Below are 26,306 nucleotides of genomic sequence, written 5' to 3'. Positions count from 1 at the left end.
TGAAGGATACAGCAAACTAACTGCAAGACCAGAATGAGAGGAAACATTGCACCGCCAGAGGGAGCCAGTGAGAGCTGAGGCTGGAGCATTCCCAACAACAGATTGCAAAGGCCTCAGAGCAGCAGAGCCTCTTCAAGCCAGGCTTTTAATAGGAGTGAGGGAACAGATGTGCCCTTGGCAAGGTCAGCTGGCAGGCAGAGCTGCAATGTGGGTAAAATCAGGAGACCACGGAGGCTAACTCACAAAGGGCTAGGAATGAGGTAATGACAGAGTGACAGTAATTGTAGGCCAGAAGACAAAGAACTTAAGAGAGGCCTGAGAAGGTGCTGATGGCCTGCAACTTACAGACTACTTACAAATGCCAAGTTGCTGAAGCAAGTGAAAGGAGAGGCCCCCCTGACACGGGTGTTACTCAGAACACAGAAGCTGTAGGTTACCCACATGCCACTTAGGAGTTTTCTGATGGAGTGTTTGTAGAGAAGAGTCATCCAGAATCACTAAGATCTAGGCATACTCATTAACTGCGTGACTGCAAGCACGTTAATTAACCTTCTAGCCTAGGAGCTTTCTCGGTTGAGCAGACAGGAAGGAATACTGCTAGTTCACAAGGGTATGAGCTAATGTGTTCTGACTGCTTAACACAATGACACTGTTAGCTCTGGACAGGCGTTGATTGCCTGTCCTTACATCTCACAGTTGAATGCTCACAAAGGATAGAATTACAATGAGCAAAACTCTGACACATTTAAAATCGTACAGACCAATATATTTTGCATATCATATATATGATATGTGAATATCAGTCAGATAAATAGATGTTGGGTAAGTAGATGCCAATATATGGAGATAGACACAGATATCTGTAAGTCAAATATATGTAAGTCAAATATATATCAGAATCTCTGGAACTTCATAACAATAGCTATTTATTAGTAGTAGATTTATATCATTAAAAACACAGATTCCATAGCCAGATACCCTGTGAGACAATTAAATGAACTCCTCTGGGTCTCAGTTCTGCCATCTGTAATATCAAGTTTATTATGCGTATCTCACATGATGGTAGAGAACAGCATGATTCAATGTGCACGAAGAACGTGGAATGATGCTTATGCATTGTAATCACTCTGATTGCTGGCTCCAAGTTGCAGCTATTCCAGTTTCAACAGTGGGATAATCCCTCCAATTTTAATCTTACACACTGGTGGTTTATTCATTTCTGACATATTATTCGTGGATACCCATTCAAGTTATGCATCGTTTTATTAAAGCAGTATTGACTCATCACTTGAAGGGCAGAAATAGGAAGATGATGTGTTCAAGACCAGCCTGAGCTACACAGTGAGAGCCTGACTCAAAAAAAAAAATTAAAAAGCTAACAATAGGGGTCGGGAGTTTGGCCTAGTGGTAGAGTGCTTGCCTAGCATGCATGAAGACCTGGGTTCGATTCCTCGGTACCACATACACATAGAAAATAAGCCAGAAGTGGTACTGTAGCTCAAATGGTAGAGTGCTAGCCTTGAGAAAGCCCAAGGACAGCGCTCAGGCCCTGAGTTCAAGACCCAGGGCTGACAAAAAAAAAAAGCTAGGCTAAGGAATAGGAAGGTCATGGTTCGAGGGTAGCCTGGGTAGAAAAGTCCATGAGACCCCTTCTAAACCCATAGATGGGTACATGGTTTATGCCTATCATCTTTTACAGGAGGTTGACAGGGGAGAATCTTAGTTCCAGGCTAACCCAGCAGAAAAGTCCAAAGACCCTACCTAATTGAACAAAACTGGGTGTGGTGGTGCACACACATCTTTAGAGCTACAATGAGATGCCTAAATTAGGTAGGTCATGGTTCAGATCATCTGGGCAGAAAGCAAGGCCTTATCCCAAAAATAACCAGTGCTAAAAAGAGCTGAAAGCATGGCTCAGTGAGATCAAAGATCAGTACCTGAAAGAAATGTTTTTTTTTTCTTTTTTGCCAATCCTATGGCTTGAATTCAAGGCCCAGGCACTGTCCTTGGGCTTTCTCAAGGTTAGTGCTCTACCACTTGAGCCATAGCATCACTTCTGGCTTTTTCCATGTATGTGGTACCAAGCAGGGGCTTCATGTGTGCTAGGCAAGCACTTTACTGCTAGGCCACACTCCTGACACATTTAAATAAATTTAAAACAAATCTCAACAACAAGAAGAAAATGTCTCCAATTCTTAACTGCAATGGTTTTATCCAATTTATTCCTAATTCTTCCATTACCCAAAGATACAAAGTTAATGAAGTCACTACAATATATTAGAGATGAGTGGAAATACCCTATCATGTTCAGTTCACAGGCTTGCTATTAGTAAGGAATATAAGTAAAAATCCATTAGTAACATGTTTTGGCAGAACTAAATTTCAATGTAGAAGAAATTCTTGGTGAAAGGAGTTTTGTGTGTTCTGCTACTGACAGAAAAGTACACAGCTAGGCTAGAGCCCCCGGTGCAGGTAATCTCATTTTATTTTATTGCAGTCTGGTAAGGCAGAGCCTTTTATAAATAATCAAGATTGTGATATGAGCCATCATATCCTCTAGATCTTCCAGTTTCTCCATGTAAGTTCCCCCCTCCCTCTGAAAAAAACCAATCACCAGGACATACACACATACTGAGAAGAAAAAGATCCACAGACCTGAAGTAGCATGATACTTCCCTAAATAGATTCCCCTCAGCCCAGAACAATCAATGAGCCAGCTGAGATCTCAACAGCTAAAAGTATGCCAACAAATTTCACAACTTTCTAGTTCTTTCGCTCTCAAACATCAGTGTTTTACACTTGAAGCACACACACACAAAAAAACTATTTCATGCCAACACCGGATAACAGCAAGGAAAACACTTACTCTGCCAATTTTGCCCAGATAGCCAGTGATACCCTTAGGATGATTTCTGAACCTTCAAAGAAAACTGAATCCCAGATCTTTAAAACGGTGTGGTTGGGGAGGCACGTGGCAAAAAGAGTGAGAAACCACTGCATCGTGAAGACATTTGTAAGTGGGGGCTCATATCCTCCTGAAACAAAACAAACACATGGAATACCTTCAGGGCTGATAAATGGCTAGATGCCCAACTTCTTCTAACCACCCATGACTGCCCAAACATGTCAATATCTCACAGCCAATTTCCTTCCCATCCCTGAATCCTGGGTCACTGCTACATACAGTCTTCCCTTCTAGAAACACAGAAGGAATCTTATGGAGCCCATTAGACTAAAGTTATTATTAACTACTTACTTATTAAATGTTTTACATAATTCTCAAACCACAGTGGAATCGTAGCTGGGGAAAAATATCTCAACATATTTGGAAATTAAGCAACATCAAATTTACAAATATTTTTATAGTTTGTTAAACTTGTCATTTGAAATATGATGTAAAATCAATATTAATAAATTCTTTAATAAAAAATGTTATATATACTTATAAACATATAAGATGTAAGATACATATATTAAAATAACATTTTATATAAACATAACTACATAGACATAAAAATCTGCTGGGATATATACTCTATAGACATATATCTCTATATTAAATAGATTGATATCTATGACATACAAACCCTCAGCTTAATTTTAATTATGTTCTAAAATCTATGTGCCAGTGATTGTATATAGAGATTCCCTTCTTGAATACTTGTTTGTTAAACATGACATTTGAAATATGTTGTAAAAATCAATGTTAATAAAATTTTTTAAAAAATACTTTATAATATTTATAGTGTATGTATATCTCTACATTATACAGTTTTAAAGAAAGATTCAGGAACAAGCCAATTCTGAAATTTCTGAATTCACTTTAAAGAGTCCCCTCCCACTTCCTATTGCTAACTAATGTAAGTGTGTGTATATTAATGAGATAATAAAGGCAAAGATACTTAGATTGGCCCTCTCTTGTGGTTAAGTCAGTATAAACAATCATCTCAATGTGACCAAAAAAGAATTGTGCACTTTCTTGCCCTTGTATTCTTCTTCCTAATCTAAAAAAACATAGTAAAATAAATGAGACTAGAACTTGAGGACATTTCTTATAGCCAAGTGCAAGGTGCTTGGGGCTGGAGGGAGGATGGGAGGCAAGGGGTTGGGGCTGGAGGGAGGATGGGAGATGAAGATGGATTGGGAGGCAGGCAGTGGGGGGGGAGGGGAGGAGAATGGATGGCTCAGTAAAACCTGCCTGTCTATAAGACAGTCAAGACACTGTGTATCTGGAAGAATTATGAAGTTCATAGAAGTTACACGACACACCAAATTCAATCAGATCATTTAAATGGCTTTAGAAGAAAACACATGAGAGATACCTAGGTACCACTAAAATTTCCACAGTAAAGGCAATCATGCCATTCAGCATACACCATGTGGAAAAATGAACTTGTGGACAGAGGTGGGAGGGGAAATAGAGGGAAACTGAAAGGAACGGGGGACATTGTCTTACAAAGCAGTAGCCCATCTATACAATACCTTAATAATAACAATAACCTTCTTTATTTTTTGCCAGTCCTGGGGCTTGAGCTCAGGGCCTGAGTGCTTTCTCCAGGTAGAGTTCTGCCACAGCACCATTTCCAGCTTTTTCTATGTATGTGGTACCGAGGAATCGAACCGAGGCCTTCATGTATGCTGGGCAAGCACTCTACCACGAGCTCAAACTCCTGGCCCCTTGGAATTTTTTTTGTTTTGGACTCAGGGCCTCAGCACTGTCTTTGGGCATTCCTCAAGGCTACTGCTCTACCACTTGAGCCACAGCACCACTTCTAGCTTTTTCTGTGTATGTGGTCCGGAGGACAACATATGGTACTTTGGTGGCTGGGAATGTGGGGCATCATTTTGTGTATGTGTTGTCATATATTTGTACACTTTCTTTGGAAAATGTCTATTCGAGTTCTGTGACTGTGTGTGTGTGTGTGTGTGTGTGTGCATAAGCACGCATTGGCCATTGAATCCAAGGCCTCCTACATGCTAGGAAAGCACTCTACCCCTGAGCTATCTCCCCAATCCTATGTCTCCAGACTTGAATGTGTGGGTCAGACAGGACTCCTGGTGTATGCCCCCCAATAGGTGCTGGCAGCCATGTATAGCAAACTTTTGACTATTCTTTCTGGTGTCAGAGCACAGGTGAGAAGTACAGGCAGGGTGTCTAACTAGAGTAACCCAATTTTAGTTCCAAGAGCCAGACAATACCTTCTAGATAGCAGTGACTCTCAGAGCTTCCTTTGCATTACTTCAAGGGATCTGGAAAAACCAGTTGGTACGAAATTGTAACTATAGCCTTTGTTTTAAAGAACTCCTACAGGTTTGATGCCAGCTCAGGGCAGTTGAACTCCAGAGTAAAACAGGTATACCATTTTCATCTAGAATTCAATATATCCTGTTAGTTGTTGATATGGTAACAGTGCAGTTTCAGGCTTCTCAATTCATTTTCTACCTAGGGCCAGTTAGAAGTTGAGATTCTGTATGTTTTTAATCTTGTTTCTATTCTCTGGGTATCTAAACTGCTTTATTGCACGAAACTCTTAAAACAAAAATACCTAGCAACCTTTATTTCCATTCCAGGTTTAAGCTCATTTATAGAGTACAATCAGAGAAGCCAAATATTTCCAAAGGCAATGACTCATCCCTACCCCCACTTTCTTTGTTTGCAGTTCTCTGCAGAGTATCCAGGTGCTGAGATAATTCTGGGAGTTTCAATCTCAAGAGGTCCCTGAAGACAGCCATATCTACAGACAATGCCCGGAGATTATTAACAAAATAGCTTTCAGGAAGGACCTTATCAATCAGGTAAATCATAATCTGTAGGAGAAAAATAAAAGAGAAAAAAAAGATTGTCTCATAACAACCAGGATCCCAACATATCCTAAATAAAAAGAACATAGTCAAATGGGTAAAAAGAAGCTAGCCTAAGAAAATCATCCTTTCAATGTGTCAGAATCAAACATTTTAAATTTTCAAGGCTCACTTACACCCTATGGAGGGAGTAGGTAGCCTAATATCTCATCACTCAGACCCCAAGTCTGCTGTTAGCTGAGATGGCGAGAAAGGCTGGCAGACCTGAGCTCACCCTGTACATTCTTGCAATTATTCAACACTTAGCCTTAAGGAGGAATGAGAAAGTACAACGAAGTTTCATCACCAGACATCTCATGAACTTCAGGATTTGCTTCTTGGTGTCCACAGCTTTTATTACCTGCATGTGAAATCCAAGACCCAGCCTGTCATAAAACACCCACACAGAAGCACACATCCACTTCCCTTACCAGCAACTTGAATCATTAGAGCAATTTGCTGCTGGGTTTTGATCCTCTTTTCTTTTCTGAGAGATGCAGCCAGGCCTTTTCTGAATAAATAAAACACTTGGGGCCAGGATTTTGGCCTAGTGGTAAAGTGCTTGCCTAGCATGCATGAAGACCTAAGTTTGATTCCTCAGTACCACATACATAGAAAAAGGCAGAAATGGTGCTGTAGCTCAAGCAGTAGAGCTCTAGCCTTGAGAAAACCCAACTATAGTGCTCACGTCCTGAGTTCAAGCTCAGGACTGGCAAAAAAATAAACTTTTAAAATCTGTATTTCTTTGATCACATTGTTGAACAAATTTTTTGAATTACATTTTCATGCTGGTTTTTCTACTTATTTTACACCTTTCTAAAATGTTAAACACACGCACACACACACACCCCAGAACGATTCAGCAAAACAAAACGATTCAGCAGATTCTTGGTCCTTTCCCTGTCAGCCTGTGTGTTGGATATCTGCTCCCTAAAAGATGAGCTCATGCCCAGGGTGTCTGCAAATCAGAGATGCCTCTGTATGTCAATAGACAAGTTTACTGTTGTGGGGTTTTTCTGTTGCTGTTGTTTTATTATTTTCAGGATCCCACACAACTCTATTTAAAAAACAAATATTAGCCAGGTGCTGATGATTCTCACCTATAATCCTAGCTACTCAGGAGGCCGAGATGTAAAGATCATGGTTTGAAGCCAGCTTGTACAGACAAATCATGAGACTTAACTCCAATTACCACCAAAAAGTAGGAAGTGGAGCTATAATAGAGCAGTAACCTCAAGCAGAAAAAGATAAAGGACAGTGTCCATGCCCTAAATTCAGGCCCCAGTTACTGGCAATATATATATATATATTCTAGCTCTATCACAAGCCCACTTTCTCCTGGTGTGTGGGTTATAATTTCTCTAGTTTTGCTTGTGAGAACTGACTCTTACAGACTTTTAGTACAGAGAGCAAGCGCAGCGAGTCAGCCTTGTTATGTGAGGAGTGGAATTACCAGGAAAACACATCATAACCTGGGAAGCAGCTTAGGAACATGAGACATCCACTCAGTTGTCAGGGCAGGTAGGGGGTCGGGAGGGCGAGGAGGGGGAGGGAGAGCAGATTCCCAGCAGAGCAGCATTCCCCAGTAGGGACCCACATTCCGCATGCCAGGGAAAAAACAAATCCCACACACCAAGAAAAAAGCAAATGCGGGCCTGGAGTTTGGCCTAGTGGTAGAGTGCTTGCCTAGCATGCACGAAGACCGGGTTTGATTCCTCGGTACCACATAGGTAGCAAAAAGCCAGAAGTGGTGCTGTGGCTCAAGTAGTAGAGCCCTAGCCTTGAGAAAATCCAGGGACCATGCTCAGGCCCTGAGCCCAAGCCCAGGACTGGCAAAAAAAAAAAAAAAGAAAAAAAAAAGGCAAATGCACAAAATTACAAAGGCAAGTTTAAAGGCAACTAGCTGTGACTTATTACACTTTTTACCTAAGGATAAATTATATAGTACCAAGAGAAATACTCTTTTTTCCCCTCCCTTTGGCAGTGTGATGCTTGGAAATCCAATCAGGCCATAGGGTAGGTAGGCAAGCAGCCCCTTCCACAGAGCTACATACAGCCCTAACCTTTCATTAAAATATTCTGATCACACCCCCCCCACAAAGAAACAGTACATCAAAGTTTAAAAATCAAATCGTTCTTCAACTACCCTAGTAATTCTTGGGATAATAAAATCCTCATTCTAAAATCATCTCCAGGGGTTGGAGATTTAGCTCAATGGCAAAGCACTTGCCTAGAAAGTGCAAGGCCCTGAGTTCAGTCCTCAGCTCTGCCAAAGGAAAAAAGCTAAAAAAATAAATAAATAAATAAAAATAGGAGGGCAACTAAAATCATCTCCAAGTTTAGTGTTAAGCTCACTCACTCACTCACTCACTCACATCCATGACTGAATTTCAAAGGCCAAATTTTGCTCTTTTATTTTGGGGGGAAGAGAGAAAGAGGTCCATACAAGAGTTTGAACCCAGGATTTTAAGCTCTCCCTTAGCTTTTTTTGCTCAATGCTGGATAGCTCCATGTCTTTTTTTGTTGTTGTTGCTTTGGTTTTTTTTTTTTTTTTTTTGCTGCTTAATTAGAGATACAATTCTCTCAAGTTTGTCTACCTAGACTGGCTTCAAACTACAATTCTCAGATCCCAATCTCCCAAGTAGCTAGGATTACAGGGCCTGAGCCACTGGAGCTAAGCTCATATCTTAAAATATAATAATAAACATGGATAAGTAGCAAGAGAGCTTTAAACTTTTAATAAATACAAACAAAATAGTTACTAAGGGGGAAAAAATCCAACACTATTGCTTAAAAGCAAGAAAGGGGCTAGAGATTTAGCTCAGTAGAATGGCATTTGCCTGATAAATGCCTAAATACAGTCCTCAGCTTTGGAATGGAAAGAAGAAGAAGGAGGAGGAGGAGGAAGAGGAAGAGGTAGAGGGGGAGGGGGAGGGAGGGGAAAGGAGGGAGGAGGGGAAGGTTGTGGTAGGGGAGAAGGAGGCAACAAGGTAAATGGCTGCAGGGAAAACACAGACATCCTATAATTTCCTTGGCATCAGAAAGCTTTCTTCATGACCCCAGTGATGGGAGCATGAACCAGTGGTAGAGTGATTGCCTAGCATACACGAAGGCCTGTGGTCCTTGGTACCACATACATAGAAAAAGCTGGAAGTGATACTGTGGCTCAAGTGGCAGAGCACTAGCCTTGAGCAAAAAAAAAAAAAATGTCCAAGAACAATGCCCAGGCCCTGATTTCAAGCCTCAGGACTGGGGGGAAAAAAAGAGCCAGGCATGATAGCTCATGCCTGTAATCCTAGCTACTCAGGAGGCTAAAGATCAAGGGTCTAAGCCAGCCCAGGCACTAAAGTCCATGAGACTCTTATCCCAATTAACCACTAGAAAATGGGAAATCATGCTGTGGTTCAAGGAGAGGGTGGTAGCCTTGAGTTGAAGAACTCAGGGACTGTTCCCAGGCCCAGAGTTCAAGCCCCACAATGAGAGAGGGGGGGAGGGGGGAGGGATAGAAAGAGATAGGAAGGAAGGAAGGAAGGAAGGAAGGAAGGAAGGAAGGAAGGAAGGAAGGAAGGAAGGGCTAGCTTGTCTACCTGCCCCTAAAGGATGATGATGTAGCATATGTCCTTAGGTGTGGGCTTATTTACTTGGGGGTAAAAATACAAACACTTCAGTTCACAATTCTATCCAACTCCAACCTTCTATGAGTGTTCAGCTTCTCAACCATGAACCTTTTCACCATTTCAAAGTTTGTTTTCCTAAACTTCTCCATCCCATCCTTCAACCAGAATCCTCTATTCTAACTTTTCAACAGAATACTGCTCATTTGAGTCATACACATTACATTTAAAAAAAACCAACCTGAGTAAAGCCGCTTGAGTAGACAAAATGACTGTAAGTTTAAATGCCTGAAAGTTATTGACTTCAATGACTTTTCAGAGATTTGTCACTGCCTTCCTCCCCTATCCCTGCCCCAGCCTATTCAGTGAACAGGTGGCTTCAATATCATTGCCTTAAATACACCAATGGGAAAGAATGATAGGCCGGATGTATAACTGAATCTCAATCAACAGGGATAAAGCATTTATCTTTCCATAACACATTAGTGACTGAGACTATCACTCAGAGTCTAAGGGGATGAGTCTTGAACACAAAGATTAAACACCCATCTCATCCATCACAAGCACCGCAATCAAACCAAGTTTAAAGGTACAAACATGAACTGGCAGCCGACACTGCCCTACGCAAATAAGGCAGTGGCTGCCCTCCACATTTGAAAGGCTTTCTTTTCCCCATACAGAGTATACTTCTGGTAACTCATTGACTCACATGCAAACTTATCAGCTTGTATTGTTAGTGCTCCAGAATTATTTTTAGCTAATACAGGCATTGTAGGCATTAAAGAGTAAAGGATGATATAATTCACTCCCACAACTTTTCTCCATGCAAACATTCCCATAAACACCTTCAGCCAACCCCCTCCTTACCATGCCCCAAATAGGAAAAGCAACCAAATACAACAGTCTACCAGAATTAAACACAGTGGGACAGTAGACAGCTTCTTCTTTTTTATTTTTATTTTTTTGCCAGTTCTGGACTTGAGCTCAGAGCCTGAGCATTCTCCTTGGACTTTCTCAAGGTTAGAGCTCTTCCACTTGAGCCTCAGTACCACTTCTGGCTTTCTTCTACGTAGGTGGTACCGAGGAATCAAACCCAGGTCTTGGTGCATGCTAGGCAAACTCTCTACAACTAGGCCAAACTCCCAGCCCAGGTAGAGAGTTTCTATTAGGAGGCCCAGCTTCTGGTATGAACCCATCATCTTGAGTATGGGATGGCCCCTGGAGACCATTTGGAATAACTACAAAATGGGAAAATGATGTTTGGCTAATGATTCTGTAACACATTCTGATGGATTCCAGCCCGCCAGTCTGGGAGATGGAGGGGCATAACCAACAGAGCAGAGGCATCTAGCCAATCACATCAAGAAACTGAGACCTCTTTGTTCAACAGACTATGAGGAAATGAAATCTTGTCCACAACACAAACAAACTTGACAAATGCTCCCAACCACCACTGAATCTTCAGATAAGACCACAGCATTCAACAGCATCAACACCACAGTTAGGTATCCTTGAACTCACTAGGCCATGACCAGATCAAAGAAATGGTGCTACGATACATGCTTGCTATTTAAAGCAGCTAATTTGTTACACAAACACACCCACACACGCGCATACACACACACACACACACACACACACAAATGGATGGTTAAGACAATTAACATTTAACTTGCTTTACAAAAAAAATGCCTTACTTAAGGCATGGCTATCTTAAGACCAAAATACATTCATTTACTTCACAGTTGGCAGCTACACACATCTGACATTCCACCTGGCTTCAATGTGAGAGAAATGCTATCATAGGTAATTACAAAGGATAGAAAATGACATAGGGCTCGGAGTTTGGCCTAGTCGTAGAATGCTTGTCTAGCATGGATGAAGACTCGGGTTCAATTCCTCGGTACCACATACATAGAAAAAGTCTGGAAGTGGTGCTGATGCTCAAGTGGTAGGGCCCTAGCTTTGAGAAAGTCCAAGGATAGTGCTCAGGCCCTGAGCTCAAGCCCAGGACTGGCAAAAAAAAAGAAAAAAGAAAAGGACATAACTGCTATCATGCATGAATTATAAAGGTACTGACAAGAAGAGGGGCATGAGAGTAGAAAATTCTGGTTCCAGTTTTTCACACCAAACGAATCTCAATTTCCTTCATGAGAGCCTAAAAACTCACTTTCAGTGCATCCCCTTCGTTGCCTTCCATCACTTCCAAAATCAGCGCAGCCAGGATGTTGAAGCCTTGACAGTACCCAACATTCTTGTTCCACCGGGCATAGGCCAGCAGCACACGCTTCAAAACGACCCTGTCTTGCTCAGCCTCTTGGCCACAGTAGGAGCTGCAGCCTGTACGATGGAGATCCTAAAAGGGAGGGAAGGTTTATTTAAAAAAAAAAAAAAATATATATATATATATATATATATATACACAACTACATAGACATAAAAACTTATGACTCTATAGTCATAATGGGGTTTTTTGTTTTGGGGGGGGTTTTTTGCCAGTTCTGGGCTTAAGCTCAGGGCCTGAGCACTGTCCTTGGACTTTCTCAAGGCTAGAGCTCTACCGCTTGAGCCTCAGCACCACTTCCGGCTTTTTCTAAGTATGTGGTACCAAGGAATCGAACCTGGGTCTTCGTGCATGCTAGGCAAGTACTCTACCACTAGGCCAAACTCCCGGCCCCAGTCATAATGTTTTATTACGTTAATACGTATCTATGATATACAAACCCTTAGCCTAATTTTGATTATGTTCTAAAAATTAAGAGCTTGTGATTGTATATAGAAATTCCCTTCTTGAATACTTGTTTGTTAAACGCGTCATTTGAAATATGATGTAAAAATCAATGTCAATAAATAAAAATAAATAAATAACTCCTATCCTGTCACTAGTGGCTCATACCTATAACCCTACTTGCTCAAGAGACTCAAACCTAAGGATCACAGTTTGAAGCCAGCCTGAGCAGAAAAATCTGATGGTTTCTTTTCTCCACTTAACTAGCAAGAAAGTGGAGGTGTGGCTCAAGCGGTAGAGCAGCAGCCTTGAGCGAAAAAGCCTAGTGAATGTGAGGCCATGAGTTCAAGCAATACCAGCATGTATACACACACACAGACACACACACACACACTCCTAATAATCCCTTCAAATTAAACTCTTTATACTGCCTCTCATTAGGCAGAACAAAATGGTCAACTATCAGCATAGGTTTTAGTTTTTAAAACATATATACAGCTTATTCATATCAGGCAAAACATCATCTAAATTTTCCTTTTCCTAGTGTTTTTCTACTATGCTAAGAGAAATTTGCAATGGGAATTCAGTCAAGCAAATTTTCTTAGTTTCCAAAATTAACACAAAAAGTAGCTCAACAAAAATTATATTATGGTTTTATATAAATTAACATTTTTAATGTGCATCTGTTAGCTATAAAAATAGATCATTTCAACACATGCATGATAGTTGCTAATATTATCATTTGTATAACACATGGTATAATATTTAGCTATCAAAATTCTAGTATGACATAAAATCAAAATAGCAAAAAAAATACAATCTGCTGGGCACTGTATCTCATACTTGTAATCCTAACTATCCAAGATGCTGAGATCTACGAATCAAGATTTGAACTGAGCCTAAGCAGACTCTTTTCTCCAATTAGCCAGCAAAAATTCAGAAGCAGAGCTATGGCTTAACTGGCAGAACACTAGACTTGAACAGAAATAGCCAAGCAGGAAGGAGTACCATGTACTGAGTTCAAGGCCAGTACTGGTAAATAAAATTTTAAAAAAGAAGAAAGAAAAGGATGAAAATACAATCTTTATGAAAAGGAAAATCATTCTATCAAAACTGCTTTATCAATTTTTATAAGAAGGACAGAAACATTTGTTGTTTTGTAATTGTAATAAGGCCAATATCTTATTTATCAACCAATAATCACCAAATGTAGTTTTCAGGGTCTAAAGTCATTTCTCCAACATTTCTTTAACATACAATTTAGTTCAATGAAAAACATCTTCTTGATAACATCATTTCTGTTGAACATTGTCTTAATTCACAAGTTAAACATAGAAAAATATTTCAAATATGAAACGCTTGTCTCTGTGCAACCTATTCTGAAATTATAAATAAACACTTGAAATGTGAATAATGCATTGGTTTGGAGTATGCAAAGTGAATTAATTGCCATTTATTTGTAACTGTTGCCTGAAACAGACCAAGTTAGATCAGGCTACAGTTCATACTAGTTAGTACTTTCTCCTTAAAAAAAAAAAAAATATAACCAAGCCCAGTGCTGTTCGCTCATGCCTGCAATCCTTGCTACTCAGGAGGCTGAGATCTGAGGCTCACAGTTCAAAGCCAGCCCAGGCACAAAAGTCCATGAGACCCTTATCTCCAATTAACTACCAGAAAACTATAAGTGTCACTGTGGCTCAAAGTGGTACAGTACTAACCACGAGCTGAAGAGCTCAGGGACAGAGTTCAAGCCCCACAACTGACCACAAAAAAAAAAAAAATGTATATTCAGCCATCTTACCATCTTATGAAGCCAAAGAAAATCTAGATGAAACAAGCTTCCTTTTAAAATCCCAGCTTAGCATCACACTGTAAGGCACTCATGGGAAATCAAAACAGCTTAGCATCACACTGTAAGGCACTCATAGGAAATCAAAACCCATGTGCCAGAGCTTATATAAGAGGATTATGTTGATATCAAATGGAATCAGCATCCATGTTTTAGCTCTAGGCTCTAGTCAACTGGAATAATTCATGTATGCAAATCATAGCTGCCTCCACAGCTGACTCCAACCATAACCATAACCATCTGATCTGAAGTAGATGACACTGATGTCCCTGGTACATCAGTGTACCAGCTATCTCTATCAATTAACAGTACTATCAAAGTCTCTGATATGAGCCAAATGATTCTGGATGAAATATACTTAACTTCAGAGGTTTTTTATATAAGACTCCAGCTAGTAACACTGACCCAGTGGGTCAAGTGAAGAGAGAAAAAGGAAAAGAATTCAAGTCTCCTAACATAGGGGTGCAGTAAATTGAATCTGAAAGGGAGCTTATTTATGAACATTTTCTTTTTACTGACAACACTTAAACTTATGGAGAGAGGTATAATCTGTTCATTAATGAAATGAGAAGGCAGAAAATGTATAGACACGCAGAACATAATAAGGAAGAAAACATTTCGTCCTCTCTATCCAGGGATCATTTGGCTCTCAGAATCTTTTTCCTACATTAGAATACCAGACCAAGTTTATGGGGCATTACCTTGACTATCTGAATTCCCATGGAATCATCATCAGGATTACTCCTTTCATTGAAAGTGAACCGCATAGTTTTATCCCAGTCGATGGCAATACTGTGCAAATAATGATCTGCCAAGGTCAACCAAACCTAAAATATTATATCAAGATTAGAAATTTACTTCAAAATTAGTTCTTGAATCCAACAAGAGAATGGGAACTGTTCCTAGACATAGCTTGGACAATGAAATTTTTGCAGAACTAAACTATATCTATTAGAGCTTTCCATTTATTCACCCCATACACATTTGCTGAAGTAACAATCTAAGCAATGGAGATTCCATTCAAAAAACAAACCAATTTTTTAATCCAAATTTTGGGTTAGTTCACTGATCTGTATAGTCCTATATGCTTGTTTTCTCTGGCCTTAAATTCTTCTCTACCCTTAAGCAAGAGCCACATGGTCATTCATGGTGAATGGGTATTTTTTTCAACATATACCTACCTGTCTTTAAATCATCACTTCCCACATACACAAATCTAACAGATGAGCTCCCATAATAAATAGCTTTTTTTTAAAAAAAAGAGCCACTGGATATTTTTACTCCTTTATTTTACCCCAAGGGAAAAAATCTGTTTCTCAAAAATGTATTTCATAATGCTACTTTAACATTTATTTTGAGAAAACCTCTATGTTCCAATTCTAGGAGTATTAAGACTACATTGATAGATGTGTATCCTAAGAGCGTATTTTGATTTGAACATAATTGTACCAGAAAGAACACTGATTACTATTTCTAATCAAACCCCTAAGCACTGGACTTTTATGTCCACATGCCCAATACCACCCCAATTATACATATACTATAGATACACCTGCTCCCCCATCTATGTCAACAACAATACTCCCTTTCTAGTCACTCACACCCTTATAGGATCTTCTTATACCTATATTCATTAGGACAAAGCTCAGCTTTTACAATATACCTAGACTGTGACCCTTTTCTCCATCTCCACTACCAAAATCTGACCAGTCTCTTGCTTTCATTAAGTCTCTTATTGTTTCCTTCCATCTGCCCTTGCCCCTCATATTCTTAAGCAGTATGCAGCATAGTGGGTCACTCTCATTCTCAAAACCAACTTGTGCTTCCCATCGTACATCAATTAAGGAGCCCTAGTCCTCTTATAGCCAAGAAGGCCCTTCATGACCTAATCCCCCACTGCTTTCTCTTTGCTCCACCCCCCCAGGCCTCTTCTTTTGTTTGAACATTGCTAGTGCATTAGCTTTGGCAAGTCACTCTGCCTGGTGTCTCCCCCCTCCCAGGTAGATAATATGACTTTTAGGTCCTCCTGAATTGCTACATTCTACTTAAATATCCTACTTTTCAAAAGATGTATGAATTGCCAATAAATAGATGATCCCTGGACATAAAGGAAATGCAAATCAAAACAACATTGAGATTCTATCTCACCCCAGTAAGACTGGCTAGCATCAAGAATTGAAACAATAACAAATGCTGATGGGAAAGAGGGAAAGAAACCCTATTACACTGTTGCTGGGAATGTACATCTACCCTGAAAGGTGATTTGGAGAATCCTCCCAAAACTAAACACAGAACCACTCTATGATCCAGCCCCACCCCTCTTGGGCATCTATCAAGAGCACTGCAAGTCAGTATTCACTAAAGACACCTGCACATCCATGTTCATTGCTGCACTATTCACAAGAGTTGAGCTATGGCACCAGCCCAGATTCCCTACAACAGATGAGTGGAACAAAATGGTACTCAATGGAATTTTACTCATCCATTAGAAAGAATATGGATGAATCTAGAAGAAAACATGTTAGGGGTGTGGGGGGAGGGTAATGGGTAGCAAGACATGTGAAAGGGTATCAATGTATGTGAATTAATGCACCTTCTATCTGGCGAATATCATGTAACCCTTTTATTAATTACAATAAAAAAAAGAAAACATGTTAAGTGAAGTATGCCGGGCTCAAAGAGATAAATGTCAGGTTTTTTTCCTCTCATATGTGGAAGCTAGATATAAAATACACCTAGGCACGATTACATATACAGGGCCCGATGCATTTATACACAAACTGACTGAAGCAGAGCATACTTAGGAGAAGAATCCAAAAGCATAACTCTGAATAGTACTGTTTATGAAAATAAGTACCAGGAAATGGAAACATGATTTGGCTTTGGAGGGGACAGGTAAAGCGGGAGCACAGGAATGAAGAGAGGAAGGTGAGCAAATGAAATCATTATATTTAATATACACTGTAAAAAATAAGCAACGTAACTTATGGGTAGGGATGGAAGGAAGAAATTGGAGAGAATGAAGGAAGGGGTGATACTGTCTAGAAGCACTGCACCCATAACCTCACTTACAGAATTGCAACCACTTTGTACAACTACTTAATAATAACAACAAAAACTTTATACCTTACTCATGACTACCATTCCCTCACACTCTCTAATTTTCTACTCTGCTTTATTTTCAAAGATGGCACTGATTATCACCTGACATGTTTTACATATTTTATGTGTTGTAAGCTCCATGAGGACAAAAACTGGTGTCTGTTGTTACCTCTGCTGCATATCTCGTGCCTAAAACAGTATGTGACATAGGACAGATAATAAGTACTGACTGCATACATGAGCAATGAAAAGATGAATATCAAGTTACCAATCAACAATATAGTTTTTATCATTGCAGATATCTTAAAGGACAGTGGTGATCTTTCTGTATTGTAGCCCTAAGAACCCACTTTACCTTTCGCCTCCATTCCTTTGGTATCCCTGTTGATAGTCTGGCAACTGCCTTGAGAGCATCATACCACTAGGAACAAAGAAGAAATGCCAGTGGAGTAATAATGTTGACATCAGAGAAGCCTGGTTAAAAACAATACAACAAACTAAGATAACTAAACAAAGCTGTGTTCAACAGAAGTAATCAGACTGGGAGCTATGACTGCCTCTCTCCTAAGTACCCTAAAAGCACCAGTCATGGGGCCAGGAGTTTAGTCTAATGGTAGAGTGCTCGCCTAGCATGCACTAAGACCCAGGTTTGATTCCTCAGTTATCACACACATAGAAAAGCTGGAAATGGTGCTGTTGCTCAAGTGGTAGAGCTCTAGCTTTGAGAAAGCCCAAGAACAGTGCTCAGGCCCTGAGTTTAAGGTCCAAGACTGGCAAAAAAAAAAAAACAAAAACACCAGTCATCTGATAGCAGTATATATCCAATAGTTGAGTGGCTCCGGTTCAAGAACCAAAACATGGACTATCATGAAACTATACATGTTTTTTAGAATTTTTCACACTGATATTAATTTTTTGCCAGTCCTGAGGCTTGAACTCAGAGCCTTAGCACTGTCCGTTGGCTTTCTCAAGGTAGAGCTCTATCAGTTGAGACACAGTACCACTTCTGGCTTTTCTGTTTGTGGTACTGAGGAATTGAACCCAGGTCTTTATGCATGCTAAGGCAAGCACTCTACCACTAGGCCAAACATCCAGCCCCTCACTAATATTATTTATAAAGAGTGAAAAGCTGTGCATCAATGGCTCATGTGTGTAATCCTAGCTTCTCCAGAGGCTGAGATCTGAGGAATAGCACCCAGGCCCTGAGTTCAAATCCTGTGACTGACAAAAAAAAGTGAAGATTTCATTTCAAGTATAAACTCAGATGACTTGTAGCTTCAAAAGTTTTTTTTTTAAGGTCAGGAGTTTGGCCTAGTGGTAGAGTACTTGCCTAGTATGCATGAAGCCCTGGGTTTGATTTCTCGATACCACATACACAGAAAAAGCTAGAAGTAGTGCTGTGACTCAAGTAATAGAACCCTAGACTTGAGAAAGCTCAAGGACAGTGCCTAGGCCCTGAGTTCAAGCTCCAGGATTGGCAAAAAAATAAAAGTTATTATACATCAAATGGAAAAACAAAAATTTTGACATCTAAAAGTAGGAGAGAGAAAGATAAAGACAAAAAATCTGACATGCATATCAAAGCATAATCTCACTTTGGGAATATATGTCTGTGCTGGTATTTCAAAACAAAAATAGTTACCTGCTGAAACCCATTTTGACCTAAGGATGGCTCAAGCGTGAACTTCAATTTTGTATCAACTCCTAAAAGAAAAATACATAAGACAACTGTTATTTCTAGAAACTATAATGAGTTGTATCAAAAATAAAAACCAACTTGATTCTGGTTGGTTCTGCTCAGTTTTCATAGAAATATTAGCCATATATTTTGCACTAAATTTTGTCCATCCTATTAGAGTAAAAGTATGTCAATTAATAAAATGAAAAAATGCTCTACTGAATAGAATAGGAGCCTATTATATAGAAAGGTGGTTTCCACAGCAACCTAGAGTAACAGAAACAGAAATAAGAGATATGAGCACATGTCTGGGTAGGAAGCACACAGACTCCTTTCTCTCTTTGGTTCCAAGGCTCAAGCAAACCATCTTGACCTCAATTCCCTTGTCTATAAGATGAGGATAACAATGGCTATATCAAAGGATTGCTATCATGATTAACTTTAAGTCTCCTCACATGAGTAATTAATATTTATAAAATATGGGAAAAGGAATCTCTATATAAAGATTGCTTTTCTAGGATTCTTGCACTAGATTTAGACTATTAATAAACTTCAGTGGAAGTTTAATAAAGAATAAAACCTGGCACCCGTGGCTCATGCTTATAATCCTAGCTACTTGGGAGGCTGAGATCTGAGGACTGGGGTTCAAAATCAGACCAGGCAGAATAGTCTATGAGACTCCTATCACTTGCACTGTGGCTCAAGTGACTGAACTCTAGCCTTGAGCACAACAAGGCTCAGGGACAGCCTCCAGGCCCAGAGATTAAGCCCCAGAACCAGCAAAAAACCAAAACAGAACAAAAAAAAAAAACAAGTAAAAACAAAAATATACACACAAAATATTATGATGACGTCATGGTTCTAACACAGAAGTACCTTCCTGCCTGGCATATACAAGGCCTATGTACAAGCCTTAGCACAGAAAAATTAAGACTGTTGTGTGTTATTTTAAATTATTATTTTAAATTCTGTCTTGGTAGACTTATTCATTAAAGATCTAAAAATGTGCATTTTTTACAAGTGTGCCAATTAAGCTTTAGGCTACAAGTTAAAAGAGAACTGAGGGCCGGGAGTTTGGCCTAGTGGTTAAAGTGCTTGCCTAGCATGCACAAAGACCTGGGTTCGATTCCTTGGTACCACATATATAGAAAAAGCTGGAAGTGGTGCTGAGGCTCAAGTGGTAGAGCTCTAGCCTTGAGAAAGTCCAAGGACAGTGCTCAGGCCCTGAGCTCAAGCCCAGGACTGGCAGAAAAAAGAAGAAAAAAAAAAAAGCTCAGTTCTGAGCAATCTACCACTTTAAACTTCATAAACTCAAACCTCAAGTCCATGGACGAGAACTCAATAAACAGAAACTATAAAAAGACTATATGATTAATGCTTATTCTTGGCCCTTTCTCAGAATTCCAAATCAGAATTACGTGTTGTTGAAATGAAAATACATTTAAAAGAAACTTACTTCTGTTTAAATGCTACAAAAATATGATCAAATCTAAAACTGCTATATGTTCTTTTTTTCTATAATTTCAAAATCAACGAGATGACCCTTAAGTTGCTTTTTTTTTTTTGCCAGTCCTGGGCTTGAGCTCAGGGCATAAGCATTGTCCTTGGACTTTCTCAAGGTTAGAGCTCTACCACTTGAGCCTCAGCACCACTTCTGGCTTTTTTCTATGTATGTGGTACCAAGGAATTGAACCCGGGCCTTCGTGCATGCTAGGCAAGCACTTTAACCACTAGGCCAAACTCCCGGCCCTTAAGTTGCTTTTTGAAATGACATTACTTACAAGTCCAAGCATCAAGGAATATCAAACATTATCAGCAATCTTCGGTTTTACAAATTGCCAACATCAAATAATAATAGTGTTACCTCTTAGATGTTAATTGCAGGGTAGACATACTGGAAACCTCTTTACACCTTCCCCTGCTCAGGGAATGATATGGTCAGGACCAATCCCATAAAATAACAAAAAGAGTAGTAGATTGAGAGGGAGGAATAAAGGAGGAAGGGAGGGAAAGGAAGGATGGAGGAAAAGAAGAGAAAGAGGGAAGAAAGAGGAAAGAGGGGAGAACTAGGAAAAGAGGGAGGAAAGAAAAGGAGGAATGAGGGGGGGAGGAAGGGAAAATAGATATGTCAACTTTGCCCAAGCCTGTGACAGGGTGCACATGCTCCTCTTATGCCCTGAAGGGTTCTGCAGATAACACATATTCGGTCCTAGATTTCTAAAGGCAAGCTGTGGTAGAGAATCTCAGGCATGCAATCAATGTCTTGATATTTGTTTTGGAAGCCTGTCTAGACAGATGATTTTCTTCTCCCAAGGAATATTAAGTCCCCCGCCGATTCTCATGTCTGTTGACATGCTCTGAATGAAGTCTTGTCCCCAGTGATTACACAACCGTGCCAAGACCTCCTCCAGCTCTCCAGCACCCAGAAACAGACTTTGTGATGCAGGTGCTGTCCTGGGTGCTGAACGGACTAGCTTAGAAACATGATGTTTGCTTTATTACAACCCAGACCAGGAAATGTCGGTCTGGTTCTGACTTTTTCCTGCCACCCACCGCTGAGTTCCTAGTGTGTTTGATCAAATGAACTCCTGGGACTTTTTCGGAGCACCTGCTGGGGAGTCGTGTCAACTGGCACTCCTTGCTGAAACCCACCTAGGGTTCAGTGAACCCAAACCAAAACTATCCTCCCTGAATCAAAACTGAATTAAGAGGTTTCAAGGTGGAACCGGATCGTCCTGCGGCTTGCACGCAGACTCTTAAATCCAGTCATTTTTCACCTCCCATTCCTTTTAACAGAATAAGAGGAAAGGTTTGTGTTTCCTCTGATCATCGCACCTGCTCCGGATTCAGACATACAATACACTTTCCTAACCGTGGGAGCGAGATTAAAAAGAAAAAGGGGTGAGGAGGTGAACGACGATGGTGAAGAGAGCTGCAATCTCTGCAACTAGACACCTCCAAAAAACAAAGAAACCACGAGGTTCGGAAAGGGAGCGATGCCTTCCACCCCTTGGGGACCCCGTGCCTGGGCAGCGTCTCCCATAGCTGGGTGACAGCAGGTCCCCAAAGGCGCTGGAAGGCCGCCGCCTGGAGGCCAGCGGGGGCCACCGTGGGGGAACGGCGAGAGAGCCCTGCACTCCCTCTGCGCCCACCCCTGGCCGGCCATCTCTGCGCCCGGGCGCCCCTCGGGGCTCTCTCGAGGGAGGACGGGGAGAAGCTGGGGTGTGTCAACACAGGGCGATGGCAGGGCGGGCCTGTTCTCACCCAGCCAGGCGAGCTCCCCACCGCAGACGCACACCAGAGGCTCCAGGACAGCTCACCCGGGCAACCAAGCCACAGCGACTCGATCTGTCCTTCCCAAGCGCTGCCTCCCCCCATCCACAGCCCCCGTCCTCTCGGATCTCCGGTTCAACCCTGGGCCTCTCACCCACCCCCGCGTCTCATTCAAGGTCTGGCTTGCTCAGGAGCCCCGGGTACAATAGGTGGTATGGCTGCTGTGAGGGCAGCCAGCCGCCCGCACTTCCCCACCACACACCCCAGGCTGAGCGCAGCGCAGGCCGCGGGGTGGGGTAGGGGGTTCTCGGGTGGGCGGGCTCTCCACGCGGCGGGATGCCGTTGCGCCCCCGCCCCAGGCCCGGCTCTGCGCTTCGCCCTCCCAGGCCAACCCAGCCCGGAGCGCGCGGAGCCGGAGGCGCAGCCCAACAGCCCGCGCTGCAGCCAGCGCCTTGCCGCTCACCCGGCTCCAGGGTGCAGAGCAGCCGGGGCGCGGTCCGGGAAATGCAGCTCCGTTTCTTGAGCACATTGCTCAGGATGGTGCCCACGCCGCCGCCGCCGCCACCGCCCTGGCGTTTCAGGCATCTTCCCCCGCGCCGCAGCGAGCCGCTCGGCTTGTCCTGCCGCATCCGACAGCAGGATGCGTCCACCTCGGGCCCCCGCTGCCCCGCCGAAGGAGCGGCTTCCCAGGAGGGGATTGCTCGGTCCCCGGAGAGCGAGGGGGCCCTCGCGAGCTGCGAGGGTGCTGGGAACGATCGAGGGTCCTAGGGACCTGCGAGGCACCTTGGGAGCCTCTGGGTACAGCGAGGCGGGCGGGCATCTGCAGTGCGGAGCCTGCACTGCACGGCTCCGGCTGGAGAGAGCTGGGGCGGGGAGGAGCTCGGGGAGGAGCGCGCAGGAGACAGAGGCGGTACCTCCGTCCCCCATCTCAGCGACGTGGTGCGCAGTCCGGGTGGCTAGTGCCTGTGAGCCCAGAATTGGGGAGGGGTGGGGAAATGGCAGGGGGGGCGGGGAGGTTAAGCCTGGCATCCAGAGAAATCAAATATAAAGAATGAGATTTCCGTACTTCTCCCAGGAAAAAAAGATTGGAGAGGGCTCCGAAGGGATCAAGCCTCAGCAAGCTGCCAAGGCTCACCTCCTGTGAGCAGCCTGGAGAAAGGTCAGCCCGCTGCAGGACCGGCCTGGGCCTCGCAGCACAGCCTAAGCTGGCAGATGGTGAAGCACAGCTTCATCCCAAATTGAGCTGATTTCTCTCCTGGCAGCTTGGACAGGGGTGGAATGCACAGCGAAAAGAACAATGCAAGGCTGTTTGGGGGAGGGGGGCGAGGAATGGATTTCTAGGAAAATGTGACTATTTTTAAAGGGGTTTTTATTTTTAAGGGTTTCCTCATCTCTCAGGAGCATCTCCAAAGCTGATCTAGTATTAAGCCTGCAATGCTAGATCTCAAGAGACTGAGATCTGAGGATTGTGGTTCGAATCCAGTCCAGGCAAGAAACTCTATGAGACTTATCTCTAATTATCCACCAAAAAAAAAAAATCATACCTGGAGCTTTGGCTCAAGTGGTAGTGTTAGCCTTGAACAAAAACCGTCTGGGGCAGTGCCCAGGCCCTGAGTTCAAGTCTTAGCACTAGCACAGAAAGAGAGGGGGAGGGGAGAAGGAGAAAGAGACAGAGAGGCGATAAGTCAGAAATCTCATACACTCTTGCTGGGAATGTAGATATAGAACCACGAAGTGATCGGGCCATAATACCGCAAGGACTGAAAGCATACACAGAGATGCCTGCACACCCCCACAGGACTGAAAGTATACACAGAGATGCCTGCACATCCATGCTCATTGCAGCACTGTTCACAAGAGTAGAGCAGTAACAATAAAGAAAATGTATTTCCCCCTTCCCTATCCTATTTCAGATAACCAAATACACATATATACAATATATCAGGGCGGGGGGAAGGAAATGGGGACCAAGGCATGAGAAAGGGCATCAATGTTTGTGAAGTAATGCACCTTCTATCTGGCGAATATAATGTAACCCTTCTATTAATTACAATACAAATATATGAGGGGGGAAGAAAATGTGGTCTAGCCAGGCTCTGGAAAGCCCAAGCCTGTAATCCTAGCTACTCCAAGAGGCTGGGATCTGAGGATTATGGCTCAAAAGCAACCAGATCAAGAACATCCATGAGACTCTTATCTCCAGTGAATCACCAAATAATTGAATGTGGCTTTGTGGTAGAGTGCTAACCTTGAGCAAAAGGAGCTCCAGGACAGTGCCCACACCCTGTGTTCAAGGCTCAGGACTGGCAATAAGTAAGTAAGTAAATAAATAAATAAATAAATAAAAGAAGGGGTCAGGGGCCTGGAGTTTAGCCTAGTGGTAGAGTGCTTGCCTAGCATGCACGAAGACCCGGGTTCGATCCTTGGTACCACATATTTAGAAAAAGCCAGAAGTGGTGCTGAGGCTTAAGTGGTAGAGTTCTAGCCTTGAGAAAAATCCAAGGACAGTCCTCTGGCCCTGAGCTTAAGCCCAGGACTGGCAAAAAAAAGGGGGGGGCCAGGAGGGTGGTACCACATATATAGAAAAGCCAGAAGTGGCACTGAGGCTCAAGTGGTAGAGCTCTAGCCTTGAGAAAGCCCAAGGACAGTGCTCAGGCCCTGAGGTCAAGCCAGGGCTGGCAAAGAAAAAATGCCAATTCAATAAGCCAACATTTAATTTAAAAAATTTATAGGAAGGAAATAGTATAAAGACAGAAATGGAAAGCTGGTACTTCTTTGGACTTGCCCTACATCGTTTTGACTCTGAAATAACATGTAATATTAATGCAATTTTTAAAATAGACTAAATACTGAAAGTTCACAAAAAATTAATTGAATATTCCATTGATAATTTAGAATACAGAAAAAGTAATTATGTTGATTTAGGATGTAATATTATATCAATACAATGACAATAATATATCATCAAAAGGCAAGTAGACCTGCCAAAAATTCTTAATTTCATCCAGTAGGATTATTGTAATTAATAATACTGATATTTTAACACATACACCATAGGGTAAAACAAATACATATTTTTTTTTACCAGTCCTGAGGCTTGAACTCAGGGTCTGAACACTGTCCTTGGGCTTTCCTCAAGGCTAGTGCTCTGCAGCTTGAGCCACAAAACCACTTCCAGCTTTTTCTCTGTATGTGGTACCGAGGAATCAAACCCAGGTTTTCGTGCATACTAGGCAAGCACTCTACCACTAGGCCAAACTCCCGGCCCAAATGCACAATTTTATTTATGTCAAATGGAGCCAGAAAATGCTCAGTATAACAGAAAATATGAATGAATCAGCAAGAAAAATAATTTCCTTTAAAATACCACAATAAGTTTAAATTGGAGGCAGTTGCATAAACTTCTAGTTTTGCTTCTCAAAAATAAATGCAGCATCTAGCTGAGCACAGTGGCTCATGCCTGTAATCCTAGCTGCTCAGGAAGCTGAGATTTGAGGATCTCCGTTCAAAGCCAGCCCAAGCACTAATGACCACAAGACTCTTATCTCCAATCAATAGAAAATGGGAAGTAGGACTGTGGCTCCAGGGGTAGAGCGGTAGCTCAGGGACAGCACCCAGGCCCAGAATTCAAGTCCCACGACTGACAATAAATAAATAAACAACAATTTTTAAATGTAGTATCTAAATCAATTCACGAGGATGGGCAACTCAGCAATATCGAATACCTCATAGCACTCAAGTTATGGTCTCTAAAAGCCACTCCCCACTAACACACAAAAAAGCTGTTCTTAAGCAGTGATTGATTACAGGTCTGAACTAGGAAACGTACAAGGTGATCTGAATCATTTGCTGAACTCAGAGAGGAAGTGCTCTAAAATCAATGGAAATATATGTAAAGACACAGGGCCACACAAATAAATAGGCTCCTACTGGCTGAAGATGAATCCATTCAAATATCAAAATCAGTAACTGCAGTTTTACTGAAAAAAAATATTGTTTGAGTTTTATTTTGTTTAGTTGGCAGTACTGGGTTAAACTTAGGGCCTTGGCCAACCACTGGTAACTTATGCTTATAATCCTAGCTACTCAGGAGGCTGAGATCTGAGGAGCACCATTAGAAGCCAAGCCAGGCAGAAAAGTCTATGAGATTCTTACCTCCAGTCATCCACCAGAAGACCAGAGGTGGGGTATGGCTAAAAATGGTAGAGCTCAAGGACAGCA

At 41.9% G+C, this 26,306-nt stretch overlaps 1 protein-coding gene across 2 annotated transcripts in view; it reads right to left on the bottom strand.

The window, feature by feature from the left end:
• Positions 1-26,306, bottom strand: part of Tbc1d30 (TBC1 domain family member 30) — a 69,569-nt gene that overhangs the window by 25,118 nt on the left and 18,145 nt on the right. Inside the window, exons 1-7 of one of the 2 annotated variants that reach the window (XM_090328002.1) lie at positions 22,549-22,729; positions 18,777-18,838; positions 17,490-17,555; positions 14,734-14,859; positions 11,626-11,811; positions 5,640-5,808; positions 2,867-3,035 (exon numbers count right to left, since the gene is read on the bottom strand). In XM_090328002.1, the coding sequence (XP_090184128.1) occupies positions 2,867-3,035; positions 5,640-5,808; positions 11,626-11,811; positions 14,734-14,859; positions 17,490-17,555; positions 18,777-18,838; positions 22,549-22,714 (944 nt within the window). In that variant the 5' untranslated portion in view covers positions 22,715-22,729. Of the gene's footprint in view, positions 1-2,866; positions 3,036-5,639; positions 5,809-11,625; positions 11,812-14,733; positions 14,860-17,489; positions 17,556-18,776; positions 18,839-22,548; positions 22,730-26,306 lie in introns of those variants that run through there. The other variant, XM_090328005.1, reaches the window with a different exon arrangement.

The sequence above is a fragment of the Megascapheus bottae genome, chromosome 2, assembly GCF_031878675.1.
Source record: "Megascapheus bottae isolate mThoBot1 chromosome 2, mThoBot2.hap1, whole genome shotgun sequence".
Classification (NCBI taxonomy): Eukaryota; Metazoa; Chordata; class Mammalia; order Rodentia; family Geomyidae; genus Megascapheus; species Megascapheus bottae.
The sequence above is the reverse complement of the archived record's forward strand: the minus strand, read 5'-3'. Positions and strand labels throughout refer to the sequence as shown.